The sequence below is a fragment of the Sus scrofa genome, chromosome 17, assembly GCF_000003025.6.
Source record: "Sus scrofa isolate TJ Tabasco breed Duroc chromosome 17, Sscrofa11.1, whole genome shotgun sequence".
NCBI classification, from domain to species: Eukaryota; Metazoa; Chordata; class Mammalia; order Artiodactyla; family Suidae; genus Sus; species Sus scrofa.
Genome location: NC_010459.5, coordinates 27,730,335 through 27,743,771, shown reverse-complemented (window position 1 = coordinate 27,743,771; position 13,437 = coordinate 27,730,335). Strand labels below are relative to the sequence as shown.

At 49.8% G+C, this 13,437-nt stretch overlaps 1 protein-coding gene across 1 annotated transcript in view; it reads right to left on the bottom strand.

Moving 5' to 3' along the window:
- SLC24A3 (solute carrier family 24 member 3) overlaps positions 1-13,437 on the bottom strand; it is a 510,304-nt gene that overhangs the window by 36,764 nt on the left and 460,103 nt on the right. The window contains 5 exon segments of the mRNA XM_021078001.1: positions 2,722-2,977; positions 3,807-3,847; positions 3,850-3,966; positions 6,182-6,315; positions 12,272-12,325. Coding sequence (XP_020933660.1) covers positions 2,722-2,977; positions 3,807-3,847; positions 3,850-3,966; positions 6,182-6,315; positions 12,272-12,325 — 602 coding nt within the window.

Below are 13,437 nucleotides of genomic sequence, written 5' to 3'. Positions count from 1 at the left end.
TGAGGATGAAGCTGAGACGCTGGGGTGGCTGGACCACACAGAGCATCCTCTCCTCGGCCTGTGCTTCCAAGGGAGGTGGGGTACCTGAGGTGGGTGCCCGAGTCCACACCTGCCATACCTTCTCTGAACACCTGAGAAGGCCCCCACACCTGCATCCTAATCACAGAGGTTGGATCAGGGGTTCAGAGAAGATACACCAAAACTTCAGCATTAGGTCTGGCATTTACCTCGTCCAGGTGAGAAACAGGGAACATGTGACCCGAAGGGGGCCCTCTGTCCCGCTGAGCGATGAAGCCACATGTGGGAGTGGGTCAGCTTGTCTGCCCTATTCATGTGTCTTTGCGTTTTCTTAGGGAGGTGCATGAGGCCCCTGGGCTCCAGGGCTGAAGGCATAGCACCTGGCCACTTACAACCTTGTCAACCAGTCTCACTGCCAAGTAAGCACCCCTGGAGCTTGGTCACAGGCTGCCAATAGTGGACTCTGGAAACAAGGGCTGGGGGATGCAGAGCCCTCAGCATGGCCCCCGAGGTCAGGGTCTGTGAGGAGGACACACCGCCAGCCCCGACTGTGCTGCACCATAGGGCATAGCTGGTCTCCAGATGCAGAGGTCCCCATCCGTCATGGGAGCCCTTGAAGGCAGAAGGGGGGGCTGGAGTGACAAGGAGCGTGGGGAGAACCAGACGTGACCAATGGGCATAGAAGGCGGTGGCCTTCAGGCAGGGAGCAGGCCTGGTGACAGCCACAGGACGAGAGACCCAGCCCTACAACCAGGAGCCGACTCCTGCTGGGAACCTGAGTGTGCCTACCTGACCCTCCATCATGGCCATGAGCCTTGGAACACCCAGCCAAGCCATGCTGGTTGCCTGACCCATGAACCTGAGCCAACCAAGGGCATTTAAGCAGCGGGGCTGGTGCCGATTTGTTACAAAGCAATGGATAATGAACTCAAGGGCTTATGAGGGATGAACAGAGGGTCTGGTCATTTAATCCTTAGCATATTTTTTGTCCTGGTTGATAGGAAGGTTGCCAAGCAATGTCGCCAAAGGTGGCCAAATGGATTAAGAGCCAGGACACTTTTTTTCTATCAAAATAACTGCTAGCAAGCAATAATTCAACTTTGGCTGGGCGGTGTGTGACTTTGGGGTATAGGAATCGGGGTGGTGGTTTTCTAGTTGGTTTTGGTAAGTACTCAATCAGGTTAAGATCTCAGGAGCCCTGCAGGGGCCCAGACCCCGACCCCCTAGCTTTATTTGCTGTCCCTGGACACACGGGGGGGGGGCGCACAGAAGGACCCCGCTTCTGAAAGTAACAGTAACTCTGACACTTGGTACCCACGCCCACCACGAACCAACCTTTCAAGTGGATCCAGCAATCCCTCCTCAGAATGTACAGTCCTCTATAAATTCGAACATCTTAGAGAAGACACACAGGCTAACTAAGCTTCACACACTTGACAGTGAATGTGAACTGGATAGTGCTCTTTCTTGAAACAGCCTGAAACTTCTGGAAGGTCTTGCAAATGGGCAGAATTCTTTGTATTTGGGGGGACAAGGCAGCTGGAACAGCCCAGTTGTTTCTGGAGGCAGCAGTTAGGGGAGGACACCGCCCTGGTGGCTGGGGTCCTGAAAGCTTTACAAGCCTCGCTCCTGCCCCCACCCTGTGTCAGGGTCCAGGGAGATGCCCTGGAGTCCCGCTGTGTGACCCAGGCGCTTTGTGCCTCTCCTGTGGCGCCTGCTCTGGAAATAGCAGGTCGGGTGAGAGGAGGGGCCTGAATGGAGATGAGAGAACAAAGACCGACGGGGAGGACAGTGGTTCCTGGGGAGCTGGCCTTGTCAGGACACCGCCACCAGCAGCAATGGGGGGGGTAAAGGGAGTGAAGCCCCCGCCTCCCCCAGCATCCCACTGCTGGGCTGACAGGGTCACACGCTTTCCTACTTAGCACCACAGGGGCCCGAGGAACAGCGAAGAGGGCCCGCCTCCTGGAAATGCCCACCTTTCCACCAGTGACCATGTGTCAACATCTTGGTCACCTTTGCAACCTCTACATGGAGTCTTAGCCACTGTAAGATTAATGAAAATATGTCTATGTTCATGCAGAGACATTTCCTGGAACTTTTTTTTTTCTTTCTTTTTTTTTTTTTGGCTGCACCCGCAGTCAAAGTTCCAGGGCCAGGGACTGAATCTGAGCTGGAGCTGCAGCCTCCACCCCAGCTATAGCAATGCCAGATCCTTTCACTCACTGTGCCAGGCCAGGGACGGAACTTATACCTCTGCAGTAACCCAAGCTGCTGAGGTCAAATTCTTAACCCACTGGGCCATAGTAGGACCTCCTATTACCTTGAATTTTTAAAAAAATTATTTATTTATTTTTTGGCTTTTTATGGCCCCACCTGTGGACAAGGGACGTTCCCAGACTAAGGGCTGAAGAGGAGCTACAGCTGCCGGCCTACCCCACAGCCACAGCAATGCCAGATTGGAGCCACATCTGTGACCTACACCATAGCTTGCGGCAATGCTGGATCCTGAACCCACTGCTTGGGGCCAGGGATTGAACCCGCATCCTCATGGATGCTATTCCAGTTCCTAACCCACTGAGCCACAGTGGGAACTCCTCCTTGAATTTAATGTCAGGAAAGTCTCCCAAGGGAAAGGCGTCAACCCCGTGGCCTCCAAGAGCTCAAAACCTCAGCCCAGCCCAGCCCAGACGCAGGACCTCTTACAGGGGGGGTCGAAGGGCGTGTATGGTCCTTCCTCGTCCTCCTCGTCCTCCTCCTCGTCGTTCTCATCGTTCTCGTTCTCGTTCTCCGTCTCATTGCCAGCCTCGGCAACAACATCGTCCCTCCGGGTCCCGTTCACGCCTCTGTCCGGGGCACTGCTGGGCCCCGTCCCGTTCTCCACCGTGTGCTTAATGGGGATTTTGATGGCCACCTCGGACTCTCCATTGGCGTAAGCCCTGCTGTTTATCAGTCTTTGTCTCTGGAAAGAGAAAGCAGGTTCTGATATGGCCAGGGGGCTTGCAAGTCCTTCCACCCAGACCACCAGCTGTTGGGGTCTCTCCTGGTCAGCTGACCAGGAGCTGCTTCCAGAAGATGCTGCAGACACGTTTTAAGGGATTCCTCAAAGTGATAACCAACTCAGACAACCTCTTTCTGGAAGGAAGAATTCATCTTTTAGGATCTATTGGAACTTGCAAATCCCTTTAGAGGAAAACTCCCACATCTCAGATGGGCACTGCTTTTCTTTCTTTTTTAAAAAAATGTACTTAAAATGTACTGTTCAGTAAGTAAACTATAGGCACTGCTTTTCGCTCAGGGTCTTGATCCCTTAACTGTGGCTTTATCAACAGATTGTAGGAATCCCCGATCCACCCGTGCGAAAGCCACACAACTGTGTCTGGATCAGTGTATCAATAAGGCTGCCCCTTCAGAGGAAGGAAGACTCGGAAAATTCAGGTAAGGGCTCTGTGGTTTAAACTAAAGACGACTTGATTTAGCAACGACTTCTGTGCATGTTCACATCCAAGGGCTTTATTCAAATGGGAGATAAACAGGCAAAGGTAGGGTGAAGGGTTTTCTTATATAACTGGGAGCTGGACGATGTCTCTGCACATGTGGAGGGAAGAGCAGCGACCAGGATGCCCAGCTGGTCCAGTGAGCAAAGACACTGGGAAATGATCGAGGGAGAGGGTATTTTGGGTGGGACGCTGAAGGAGGTGCTTGTACTTTCAGACCAAGAAACTCTCTCCCCTTCCTAGTTCCCCACTGCGTCCAGCGGCAAATGGATGGAGCAGAGCTTTCCCAGATACCTCATTAATCAGCATGCGACTGGCCATGGAGAGTCTGGTCTTGGGGGGAAGTGGCTGGTGATCATGATTCGAAGGCCAGCCTCAGAGAAGGAAAGCTGGTGTGGGTAGGCCGACAGCAGCTCGTCTACCATGATCACTGACGCTTTGCGGTGGAAATTGGCTGGGAAGATTAAAAGCATAAAATAAAAGTAACACTGAGGCTCGAAGCAGGAAAGAGATAATCATTCATCCTCCTTCTCTTCTTTTCTCTTTCCCTCTCCCTCCTTTCTTTCCTCCTGTCCTCCCTCCCTTCTTTCCATGCATGCATGCATCCATCCACCCACCCACCCATCCATCCACCCACCCATCCATCCACCCACCCATCCATCCTTCTCTCTTCTCCATCCTTCCCTGCATCCATGCATCCATCCATCCACCCACCCATTTATCCCTCCCTCCCTCCATCCATCCATCCACACATCCATCTGCCCTCTCTCCCATCTATCCATCCATCCATCCATCCATCCATCCATCCATCCATCCAGCCAGCCAGCCAGCCAGCCAGCCAGCCAATCTATCCTTCCTTCCTTCCATTCCCCTCATCCTTCTAACCATCCATCCATCTATTTAGGAAGGGTTGTAGTGATTAGACTTTGTTGAAGAGTAAAAATTTGCTTTCCATGGGGCTCATCAATACCTCTTTTGAAACAACTTGGAACAATTTAAGCGTCCTTTGCTGACGTAAGAATGAGTGAAATTAAAGAAAGAGTGAAATTACGAGAATTCCTCTTCATCCTCCAAAGATTCTTTTCCTGGCGCTCACCTCTGGGGCGTAGGAAAGACCCTCATAGTCTCTAGCAAAACCCTTTACACCCTTTAAATGTCAGCGGTGCTCATACTGAGCTGTTAAAAGCTGCAGGACTGACATTAGGCCAAGTGGAGGACGCGGTCGGGGACCATCCATGTGGCCCAGCCCAGCCTGTGAGCAGGGCTGCCCGGGGGGGGCTGGAGGTGAGCTGGCCAACTTACAGAGGCTCAAGTCCAGAGGGGGCTCAGGGCAAATCTTGGTAACGATGTGCTGGCAGGCCTGAAATAAAAGTTCCACTGTGGCCCAAGTCCCTCTCCGTGGATGCTGCAATATGAGCACACAGCTCAGGGGTACCTGGCCACGGCCTCACTCCTGTTCTCCAAGCCGCTAAACCATGGAATGATCTCTGAAAACACTGGTTAATAATAGGTAGCTCTTTGGTTCCCTGAGAGTATTCCTTTTATGGTTATAAAGTACCCTGGAGAGAAGAAACTAAATGAAATCCTTATGTGGGATGGCACTGAACTCCTAAGTCTTTTGTGAAACATGCATATCATTAGAGAGAAGAGTATATCAAATGATTGAATTTCAAATTCTAATAATTGCCCACAGATGCTGAACTCAGATATATATTTGAAAATAACCTACAGATTTTCAAATTTCTTTTGTTTTTCTGAAAAACAAACAAAATGGAACCGAAAAGAAAAAAATCTTACACATTTTAAGGGGAAAGTTAAAAAAAATTAAATGGAAAATGAAATATATTCTAGGCAAGAGTAAACAATTTTCTGTGTTCCTCTAGGAAAGAATATTATTTATTAACGAGCACAGTACTATTTCTCTTTGTATAACCAACTGCTTAATAAGCATTTATTGAATATAAAAATTACTTTGAGAAAAAAAGAGGTAATTTTCTATGCCATTCTGCGGCTTGGAAACTGAGCTAAAGTAGCCTAAAAGTGAATTTGGATATAATCATCCACTAAGAATAACTATCGTTAAAGAAGTATTTTAGATACTCTATCTCCTTTTTTCTTTTCTCTTTTTGTCTTTTCTGGGGCATATGGAGGTTCCCAGGCTAGGGGTCTAATCAGAGCTGTAGCTGCCAGCCTACGCCAGAGCCACAGCAATGCGGGATCCAAGCCACATCTGCGACCTACACCACAGCTCACCGCAACGCCGGATCCTTAACCCACTGAACAAGGCCAGAGATAGAACCTCACGGTTCCTAGTCAGATTCGTTAACCAGTGAGCCACGACGGGAACTCCATCTATCTCCTTTACTTGTTACAAACTTATCCTCACTTTTCGGAAGAGAAAATTGGGGCTCAGAGTGGTTAAGTCACTTGCCTACATGGTCCCTCAGCCAGTCTGGGACAGAAATCACTACCCATGGTCTTTTCTCCCTTCTCATCCTGTCCAGTTTCCCTGTATCACCTGCAGTGCATGTTTGGTCCAAGAACTTCTCTGGGCTTTCAGAGCCTGCCCATCACCAGAATAGGCTCCCCTCCCAATGCAGCCAGTGGGAGGGAGGGAGGATGGATCCCTGGATCGCTTCCTCTGTCCCCCGGCCCTTCCCCACGGTTACCTCTCTTGAGTAGCACCACGGTGGCATTGCAGTTGCTGCTGTCATCGATTTCAGCGTTGTTGGCCAAGCCGTTGACCATGTTCCCGGCTCCCTTGGCCCTTCTCTCGAAGCACTGATGAATGCAGGCGTTATACCTGAACGTGGCCATAAACGCAAAGAGCCCATCAGTAGTTGCCTTTCCTGCATCTGCTCCCCGCAGCTCCCCCACCCTGGATGCATGTCGGGGGGGGGCATGCTTCACGTTATTATGGCTGTTATTTTATCATCCTGTGGCCCCCAGAAAACACACCCTGTCCCACTTCCCAACTTAAGGATATATGGTAGGTAAGTGAAAATAAACCCAACATCACACAGATGCATGGGGACACACGGCTTTCTCGGCAGTGTCTTCAGTGTCGGCTGGATTGTGTGCCCTTACTCAGGGTCTGTGATGAGACGCAGTAGGGTGGGGAGGTCCCCCTGCTCTGGGCCGTGTCCCTAGGGCCATGCTTGGCGGGGGAAGGTCAAGGGGTCGCTGTGTGTCAGGGTCCATGGGCACAGGTGGGCTGGCCATCTCGGTCTCTGTCTACCTTTGGTTTCATGGGGTCACAGGCTGGGGTCCTGTGACTTTCTGTTACTGGGGTGCCATAATTTTAGGTCCGCTGGGCTCTCGGCTTTATGAAAAAATTCTAGGCATTGATTCTCCAGAAGGAGTAAGTGAAAAAAATCGAAACACTGTGCTGTGCTTCTGACATGTTGGAAGAGAGGAGGCTTAGACAAGTTCCTAGGATGGTTTTGGCAGGTAAATGTCCTGGCCCCTTTATCACTGGTATTAGATAGAGGATTCCTTGTGAAGAACCCTGGAAAACTCATGGGCCAAGACAGCTGCTTGGCAGAGTTTCCAGGGCATTTCAGGCCACTGCTGCTTTCTCCATTCAAGACCCAAAGGTCTTGATGGCTTACTGGCCATGAGACACCCCAATTTGGTCTCTGGCCTCCCGTGGGAACGGCAGCCAGCCCAGAGACTCTAAACCCAGCTTGCAGGCCTCACAAGCCATTTCCCCCTCCTCTTCCTCATCCCTTTTCCTGCCATAGACACAAGGCTCTTTGGAGTCCCTTCCTCTGGGTCCTGTGTCTGTTCCTCCCTAAATGCAGGTCCAGGCCGGGGGGTTATGGGGGCTTGACGGCCACCACGGTACAGGTGTCGGGGTCCTTCCTGCACATCCTGGGAGCCTGTAGTTCTTCCTGCAGGCCTGAGGGAGAAGAGAAGGCTAGTCTAAAGTGATGGGGGTGGCTGCGAAGAGGGAAGGGGGCAGATTATAAATCCTGGGGTTTGTAATCTCAGGGTTTTATAAGAGGCAGATAATGAAATTAGGACATCACTGCTGTGCAACTGGATGAAATAACGGAGACAGATATTGGGCAGCAGAGGCCACCAAGATCACAAACAGAGAGAGAGGCACCATCCACGTGCCTGCTGATGGTGGAACACCTCACCACTCAGGACCGAGTCTAGCCTGAATCAAATCCGTGGCTGACACACAGCAAACACGGAGGCCAAAGGAACAGGCCACACTATCCCCCTGGACGTAATCAACAATTTCCAAACCTCTGGAAACTCTGCAGAGTGAGCAATCAGATTTTGTCAAAGAACAAATGGCAAGGAAAGAAAAAAAAAAAAAAAAAAAGAACTGAAAATCAACAGAGGGGGAATTTCTAAATTCAAAAAGATCCATCCAGGAGTTCCCGTCGTGGCGCAGTGGTTAACGAATCCGACTAGGAACCATGAGGTTGCGGGTTCAGTCCCTGCCCTTGCTCAGTGGGTTAACGATCCGGCGTTGCCGTGAGCTGTGGTGTAGGTTGCAGACGCGGCTCAGATCCCGCGTTGCTGTGGCTCTGGCGTAGGCCGGTGGCTACAGCTCCGATTCAACCCTTAGCCTGGGAATCTCCGTATGCCGCGGGAGCGGCCCAAGAAATAGCAACAACAACAAAAACACAAAAGACAAAAAAAAAAAAAAAAAAGAGATCCATCCAAAAGATGGAGCAACCAATTGCAATGAGTGGACTTCATGTGGATTCTCGCTTTTAAAATATCTGTGACATTTATGAGATGAGAAGAAAACTATAAAATGATGCTTATGAGACCACTGACCATTGATCAGAGACTTCATCTTATTAAAGGATTAGCATTCTTCATAGGGATGATAATATTGCGGGTTGGGTTAAAAAGGAGCCCTTTCAGAGACACGTACTGATGTTTTGGTAGATGAACTGGTACAATGTCGTCGTGGGCTTCAGCTCCTATGGAGGGAGGACAGTGGCTTGGGGTGTGGATGGAGGAAGTGGCGGATGGCTGCTGGGGCTTGTGACGACACTCGGGGTGTCGCTCCATTCTGCTGACTGTCATGCACGGGCAACATTCCTCTTCCTACAAAGGTCTCCCCACTTTCCAGACGCAACAATGCCTCACCCTCCTGACGGAGCTCTGGGGGAGGGGCAGTGTTTCTATCATCCGGACTCAGAACCCACTGTCCCCACAGACAGACCGCCTGGCCTGGGGGTTTGCTTTTAAAGTGAATGACTGCGTGCGATGCATTTATTTGGATTTGGATATTAGGCTAACAACACTCTGCATCGCACTGTTAGGAGCGTTTTCTTGGAACCAGACATTAGTTAATTACTTAACTGACAAGCATTGCTGTCAGGCAGGAAGCATCATGAATTCTGTTTTCTGCCAGGGAGACTGGGATTGATAATAATAAATAACCTGGCTGAGGTCCTGTGGCCAGGGCTGTACGTGAAGTTTCTCTGAACCACTAGGCCACACTATCGCCCCTGGGGACCAGATCGTAGCAAAGTGACCCGGAAGCACAGAAATCAGTCCTCTGAGGCTGATCCCTGGCGCCCTTCAGTAGGTTAAGGAACCAGCATTGCTGTGGCCTCAGGCTCTCTTAAGGTTTCTGCCTGTGGGGCCAAACTGATACTGTTTTTTGACCTTCAGGCAGACTATTTAAAATCATTTTAAAGCCATTTGCCCAGGAGGCAGCTGACGATTCTAATAGATGCTGTTTTTAATGGCTGCTGCTCTGTTTTATATTTCTAATTGAATGTTTTAAATTTTGTGCTTGCACCCTGAAGCTATTTTATTGTGAAGCATGCAATTTTATAAATCAGATTTTAGAAAACCCAATGATTAAAGCCTCTGATTACGGAGGGGGATGGAGAGAGAGCAGAGATTTCAATTTAGAATTTAGGACCAGAATTTATGCAGAAAATTCCACGAGCACAGTAGCTGCCTCTCCTCATTTGATGTGTATCTTGCTGGTTTGAACAGCTGGGAGGTTGGAAAAAGCTGAGGCATCAGCAGAAATGCACCATGTTAGCTTTCACACGAGGCATGGTTTGGGGTAGAGAAATTGTTCACTGTGTTATCTTAATGTCCACGTGCCCAGCCAGCAACTCAAGGGCTTTTATCATGGCCCAGTGGAGAGGTGGAGTGGCCATGGAAGGCACACTAGCGAAATCCTTCAATCTTCCTTCCTTTAATTTTTTTTAAAACATTATTTATATATTTATCTTGCTTCTTTAGGGCCACACCCATGGCATATGGAGGCTCCCAGGCTAGGGGCTGAATTGGAGCTGGAGCTGCCAGCCTACACCACAGCCACAGTAATGCCAGATTTCTAACCTACTGAGTGGGGCCAGGGATAGAACCCACATCCTCATGGATCCTAGTCAGGTTCCTTAACCAACAAGCTATGCATGGAACTCCTCTTCCTTCTTTTTAGATGAGAACAAAATTTTGAAGACCTTACTCTGTGAAGCTCCTGGGGAATTCAGAATGAGACATGCTTTCATCTGAATTCAGATTTAAAGCCCAAGGTCAATGTTGGGCGTGGAGCAGACAGTCAGTTCTTCTGGAATGACTGACAGATCGCACCTTTTTGAAGGGGAAAATGAGAGTTCTTGGTTTGGGGTCTAAAAGCATCAAAATGTCAAAAAAAAAAAAAAAAAAGAGAGAGCGAGCTACATAAAACATGCTGAAGGAAGATGTGTGCTGTTGAGGTTTCCTGACTGGGGCACTCATTTCCGAGTTGTTTTGCTCTTTGATAGAAAGAGGAGCAAAGCTGGCTGCTCCCATCTTTACAGGCTCTTCTCTGGAGTCTAGAAACTGGGAAAGCCTCTGGGCCATCTCTGGTTTTCACAGGAACGGACAAAACAGGGTGTTTAAATGGAAGGTGATTTTTGGTCAAAGTACCTGGTTTCTTTGTCAGCTACCTCGTGGTAACTCCACACCAGGATGCCTGGGTAAGTGTCTGTCCAGAAACGCCCTCTCCCAGTACCAAGACCCAGATGCTGGGTCCACACGGACCAGGGGATGGCTCCTGAGGGACAGCTGGGTGCCACACTGAGCGCAGTGACGGCAGATGGCTTGCAGCGCACCCTGGACATCGGCCACGCCAGCAGCTCCCTTCCTTGACCCTGTGACCTTTGCCAAAGGCCACACTGATTTCTCCCAACAGGACCCTCAGCCACTAGGGGCCAGCATTAATTTTTGTCAGGCCTCATGAGCAAGGAAAACTTGACATGTCAATCACAGGTTGTGAACTGATGGGTCTGAAGTGGCACTTTCTGACAGTGTCCTACTTTCCTATGCCCTAGAGAAGGCGGCCACATACACTGGGGAAGAGGGTGGACTCACTTAGAGCCAAAGAAACAGCTCCCACGGGATAGGCAGCTGTGGCGCAAGAAACCTCTGCACTGTTTATAAGCTCCCCCTCTCAGCGGTACTTCCCAAAAGGATGAATCAGCAGGTCCTCAAGCACCCCACGCTTCCATGTGACCTCAGAGGACAGAAACCATCACAACATAATTCCTAATACAGAGAGTAAGTGGCCCAGACTCCAAGGGGAAAAGAAGGTATGATATGGTGATTTTAAAATATACCCATGGCATCGTCAACACGTCCCTTTTCAAAAGCCGAGGCAGACCCATGGAATGTGGGTGGGACTGAGGGATGCGTTTCCAGAATATGGCAGAAGGGATGGTATGTGACTTAGATCGTAAAATGTGTGGCTGGACCCTTCTCGCTCTCTCTTGAATCACATGCCCTGCTGGAAGCCAGCTCCCGTGTGGGGGGACACAAACGGAGGCCCAGATGGTGAGGAACCGGGGCCTCCAGTCAACAAACGACATTGCACTGGCTGTGTGGCTGGCCCATCATGGGGCCTTAAGGGGAGGATGGCCGCCCTGGGCCACCTCTTCCCCGCAGATCTCACGAGAGGCCCCGAGCTAGCACTCTCCAGTCAGCTGCTCCTCCAGACCTAACTCTCAGAAACTGTATTTGTGTATTTGTGTGTGTGTGTGTTTTCTTCTTTTTATATCTGCATGAGCAGCATGTGGAAGTTCCCAGGCCAGGAGTCAAATTGGAGGAGCTGCAGCTGCCGGCCTATGCCACAGCCACAGCCACACTGGATCTGAGCCACATCTGCAACCTATGCCACAGCTCATGGTAATGCTGGATCCTTAACCCACTGAGTGAGGCCAGGAATCGAACCCACATCCTTGTGGATACTAGTTGGGTTCTTTACCCACTGAGCCACTATGGGAACTCCCACATTTGCGGAACTCCCATATTTAAGCTATTAAGTTTGGGGGCCATTTGTGAAGCGGCAGTAGCTGACTGGTACATGTGAAGAGTGGAAGACTGCAGATATCTGATCCCTGGCTTCAGTCACATCTTATCCGGCTTTGGGCCCATCTTCCCTCCACTATCTGGAAGCAGAACCCATGGGGTTTTTAACTCCTTTCTTGCTCCGAAAGACAGGGAAGCAATCACCAGAAGCCAGACTGCCAGGTTGTGAAAAGAAGCAAAGGTTGGAGAGCGTTCTCGAATGAAACCCTGAGGCTTTGGTTCCGTCATCACACACATGGGCTGGCAGGGTCTCTGCTCTGAAGTTGCAGCCAGGGAGCCCAGCGAGGCTGTGATAAGAGACGTCCAAGAGCAGCCAGGCACCCGCCCTCTCCCCCGATCCGCTGTTCGCACTGTCACATAATGAGTGCAGGAAAGAGTTTGGGGAGAGAAACTGAGAAGGTATTTATGTGACTTACTTCATGATGACAATGTAGACGAGGTACATCAGCACCAGGACCAAAGACTCCCACCTGTGGACAAGCCAAGAGTGCTTAGTGAACAGAAGCCCCCCAGACAGCAAATATATTCTCCTGTTTCCCACAAGAAATAGATGTTCTTTTTTTATAATCTGTTTTATTGCTGTATAGTTTGCATGCAATAAGATTCACTCAGATAATATGTAATACGGTGGGCTTATGCTTTTCATGAACTTAATAGGCTCATGAATCATTAAACGCTAACTGCTTCTCAAAAAAAAAAAAAAAAAAAAGAAGCCCCCCAGACAGACGCGAGACCCCGCAGGCCATTCAGATACATGTGTGCTGAGAATGGCAGTCAAACCTGCCAAGGGCGGCGAGGGTAAGGCATCAGTGCAAACCGCTGCACCCACCCTCCAAGGATCTTTCTCTTCTTTTCTCTGTGACGTGCTCACCCCAAAGAGGTTTTTTGTTTTCTGTTTTTTTTTTTGCTTTTTGTCTTTTTAGGGCCATACCCATGGCATATGGAGGTTCCCAGGCTAGGGGTCGAGTCCGAGCTGTGGCTGCCGGCCTACGCCACGGCCACAGCAACGAGGGATCCCTAACCTACTGAGCAAGGCCAGGGATCGAACCCACAATCTTAGGGTTCCTAGTCAGATTTGTCTCCACTGCACCACAATGGGAACTCCCCCAAAGAGTTTTTTGAACACAGAAAGCTTTCTATAATATTACTGAATATAGGACTAGATTTATAAATCTGACCCCGGCTCCATCATTCACTGAAACCATTCAGATACAGCTACAAAGGGCAAGCCAGAGGAACTGACAGGGGCAACTGGGGGATTTTAGATAACGTGGGAGCCAAGCATATGGAGAGAGGGGGAGACAGAGAGGGAGAGAGAGGAGGGGAGAAAAGAAGGGAGAGGAGGGGGAGGAGGAAGGGGAGGGAGAGAGACACAGACACATCTTGGGCAGGGAAGATGTGAGCAGGAAGGACAGGAATGAACGAGTGGGAAAACAGTCAAGAGAAAGAAACAAAAACCTTTTGGAATGTACCTTGAACTTCTGATACTTTGAATACTTCCTCTGGTTTCACTCTTTCGTTTTTCTTTTTTTTTCATCTTTTTGCCATTTCTTGGACCCCTCCCTCAGCATATGGAGATTCC